General features: G+C 63.1%; 1 protein-coding gene across 1 annotated transcript in view; it reads right to left on the bottom strand.

The window, feature by feature from the left end:
- CHLRE_05g230803v5 (uncharacterized protein) overlaps positions 1-1,306 on the bottom strand; it is a 2,692-nt gene extending 1,386 nt beyond the window's left edge. Inside the window, exons 1-4 of the mRNA XM_043062129.1 lie at positions 1,201-1,306; positions 912-954; positions 574-677; positions 256-338 (exon numbers count right to left, since the gene is read on the bottom strand). Coding sequence (XP_042924584.1) covers positions 256-338; positions 574-677; positions 912-954; positions 1,201-1,281 — 311 coding nt within the window. The 5' untranslated portion in view covers positions 1,282-1,306. The remainder of the gene's footprint in view (positions 1-255; positions 339-573; positions 678-911; positions 955-1,200) is intronic.
- Positions 1,307-3,581: the final 2,275 nt, after the last annotated feature.

Here is a 3,581-nt window from a genome sequence, read left to right as displayed (position 1 = left end):
AGGCAGAGCCCAACAAAAACGTCCTAGGAGAGGGATGGAGGGCGGGGGTGGGATTGAGGGGTTGACGGTGAGAGAGGGAGACGCGGCAGGGTTGGGGTGCGGCAGGGCTGCGGCCGGGCTGCGGCCGTGGGATTGATGCTGAGGGGGACGGGGCAGTGGTCTGCGATTCGGAGATGAATGGATCTGGCCCCGCACCCAGCTTCACCCACCCACCTGCAACCACCCACCTGCACACCCACCCACCCACCCACCCACCTGATCATGGTCTGCCGCAGCAGCGCCAGCAGCCGCCGCCGCCCCTCGGGACGACAGCTGTCCAGCGGGCGTTGGATGGCGGCCTGCGGCAGGAGGGGAGAGGTGCGGTGTCCAGGATACCGTTATTCAGGCCCCCCCTGATATATATTAGTAATCCCCAGCAGTCAGAAGCCACAACCACCCCAACCACCGCAACCACCCTGAGGCGGCGACACCCAGGCGTCCCATGTCTCTTGGTCATTAAAACGGGCAATAAAGTTGTGGTAAAAACCCCGTCTGAGGTTTGGGTCGTGGTGAGTATTTGGGTCATCGCCCTACCTGCCAGGCGGCGGCGTTGGTGCCGTAGGGGCTGTGCCTCAGGAACGCCAGCAGCGGCTGCAGGTGTGCGGCGCTGCTGCCGGGCGTGGCGGGCGTGGGCGTGCCTGCGCGGGGCGCGCACAGCTCAAAGGTGCCGAGGTGGGTGCCGAGGTGGGTGCAGAGGTGGATGCAGAGGTGGAGTCACACGGGCATGGGGTGCGGGCCAAGTCCCTGACAACTCCAAGCCCCCAGCCGCCTAGCACAGTGGAGAGTACCCCGTGGACAGGGCCGCGTGCCGCACAATATCCGTCGCCCCCAGTTCCCTTCCCCCCCCGCCCCCCCGCCTGCTGCGGGCCCACCTGTCATGACCCATCTGCGCTCCGCGCGCAACGCAATCGCCGCCTGCAGTGCATGGAGGGCGTGTGTGATGGGTCCGTGCCGCCGACAAGGTCCGGGGCACCATGGGTTGGGCCGCGCGGGGGTTGGGAGTGGCCGCGGCCGGAGGCCGCGGGGGGCAGGCGCACGGGGTAGTCTAGGCCGCGGCAGCATGCCGCAGCCGTCCCCGTCAGCAGCAGCGTAAAACCACGCACCGGCTGCATACGGTATATGCAAACTACAAAAACAGGATTATCGGAACCGGCGCCGCACCTGCAGGCGGTTGGTGATGGAGGTGGAGCCGAGCAGGTGGCCCTCGTCCAGGATGACACGCAGCCAGTGAACCTGGGGCATTGGGAGTAGGAATGGGAGGTGGGGGATTGGGATTAAGAATGGGAGGTGGGGCATTGGGAGTAGGAATGGGAGGTGGGAGGTGTAGATATCAGCCCAAACTGAACCGCTCCCAATGCAAAAGAGCGCGGAGGAGAGCGTTGGGGAGGGGGGGAGTGGTACAGATGGTTGGGAAAGCGGTACAGGATGCAGGAGGAGCAGGTCTCAGGGCATGGAGGGCGTTGGGAGGGTGGGCGATGGGGAGCTGGAGGTTGCATCTGTCGCAGGGGATAGTGAACGAAGCCCGGCGGGTTTTTTTGGGGGGGATCGACGGGATTTAACAGCGGTTTGAGGCTGGACGGGCACGGCGACAATGGGCAATGCTGCCGCGACGGAGGCTGCTGGGGAGTGCGTGTAGTCGAACGCAGGCAAGCGGGAGCAAGCAAGGGCAGCACATCACAGTCGGGAGGGGGAGGGGGCGCTAGAGGGGGTGGGCGATGGGGAGCTGCCCACGGGAGCTGCCGTGCATGCCAGCGCGTTCAGGACTCGTTGGACCTCGCGTGCAGCACATACGTGTGCAATGTAATGTTGCTGACAAAGATCCACACAGGGAAAGGATTGTTGATGGCATGCAGACTTCCAGGTCTGGGCAGCCGTTTGAGGGTGCCCGGGGCCTGTGAGGCAGATGGGGGGCGCCGCAGCAGCGTGAGTACTTGATGGCCTAAAGCAGCTCGCTACCCTACTGACTATTTACTAGCGAACGCTTACAATGTGATACTCCATAGAGCCTACGCGTGCAGCGCGTGCGAGTCAGCTTTTGGTTTCGCGCATGCGCAACCTTGTTTCACCGACCAGTCCCTGACATCTCTTTAAAACGTCTGCTACAGAACCAGGCGCCACTACTGCCCTGCACAATCAACGGCCACTTTACGCCGCGCGCATTTCTGCTTTGCGCACGCGAACCTAGGGCTTTTGCATATTTCCGACACCGCTCGCAAGAACGCGGCTGTGCCCAGCTCTGCGCAGCACGCAGCTTTGTGCTCCTGCTCTAGTGAGGCGCCAGCAGCGTGCGAGCTGCGGAGGAGCGGCCTGCGTGAGAGTCCGGCGCGTGCGTGATGCCATGCTTGACGCGTCCGTGTCCCTGGGGACGTTGACCACGCCCTCAGCCCTTCAAAGGACTATATCTGGAGCCAGCAGCGTGCAACTGAGTAAGTGGCACAGCGTAGCGTGCGGCTATGACTCTGTCAGCGCTATCCGCAGGACCGCAAGCTGGCCGCGTGCGTGTCCACCTGTTTGCTGCGTCCCTGCGTGTTCCCCACCCGCCCCGAGCCCACGCGCGCCTCCCCCGCGCTCCCCCGCGCTTGCCCTGTGTAGCTGGGTCCTGTGCGGCCTCGTGAGGGTGTATTCTGTGCGGTCTGCGCTCCGTTCGAGCCCATGTCGATGCATCCGCACTAGTGGTATAGTGGTAGCATAGGTCCTTGCCAAATTAGGATTGAGCTCACCGCTCTATCCAGCTTGTACGGACCAGACCCGAGTTCGATTCTCGGCTAGTGCATCCTCCGGTCCTGTGGTCTAGTGGTTAGGACAGCAGACTCTGAATCTGCTAACCTGAGTTCAAGTCTCAGCAGGACCTTCCAGCGTATGCAGTGCACCGCGGACCTTCTGGGGTCGTAGCTCAAATGGTAGAGCGCCCGCTTAGCATGTGGCTGAGCGCCCGACACAATGTGCGGGAGGTAGGGGGATCGATGCCCTCCGACTCCAAGACCTTTTGCCGCGCATGATGAATGTGCAGGGTGGCGGGCAGCGGGGCTGGGCGGCGGGAGGGTTGTGACGGCGCGGGTACAGGCGGCAAGCGGAGGTGCTGGGGGGGGGGGGGCAGGCGTATGGGAGCTAAAGCTGCGTACGCAAGTGTGCACATGGGCAGCTTAACACAAGGCGCGGGTCCTAGGCAGGGCTGCTGCGGGGTGGTATTTCACGCAATGCACACACGAATAGTGCATTTGGAAGCGGGCACGTGTGAGGAGCAGTGGTACGCACAATTTGTAGTGGAATGGGGGTGGGCGTGGAATGCGCAGCAGCATTCGAGAGAAGTGACGGCGCCGGATGGAGCTGTCACGGGCTCATGCATGGTTCTGTGTGCAATGCGAGCCAGCAGGCATTCGGCCGGAGGGTGGAGTGGCCTGGGTGGGGTAGCAGCGCGGTTTGCTGCTCATTGCCAACACCTCCAGGAGGCATTGGCAGGCGCGGGCAACATGGGTACAAGCGTGATTCAATTGGTTTGCTGTCTACTTGACGCATATGGTAAGCTTGAACTGCTGCAAGGG

The sequence above is a fragment of the Chlamydomonas reinhardtii genome, chromosome 5 (genome assembly GCF_000002595.2).
Source record: "Chlamydomonas reinhardtii strain CC-503 cw92 mt+ chromosome 5, whole genome shotgun sequence".
Taxonomy (NCBI): Eukaryota; Viridiplantae; Chlorophyta; class Chlorophyceae; order Chlamydomonadales; family Chlamydomonadaceae; genus Chlamydomonas; species Chlamydomonas reinhardtii.
Note: the sequence above shows the minus strand (reverse complement) of the source record. Positions and strands in the feature narration are given on the sequence as shown.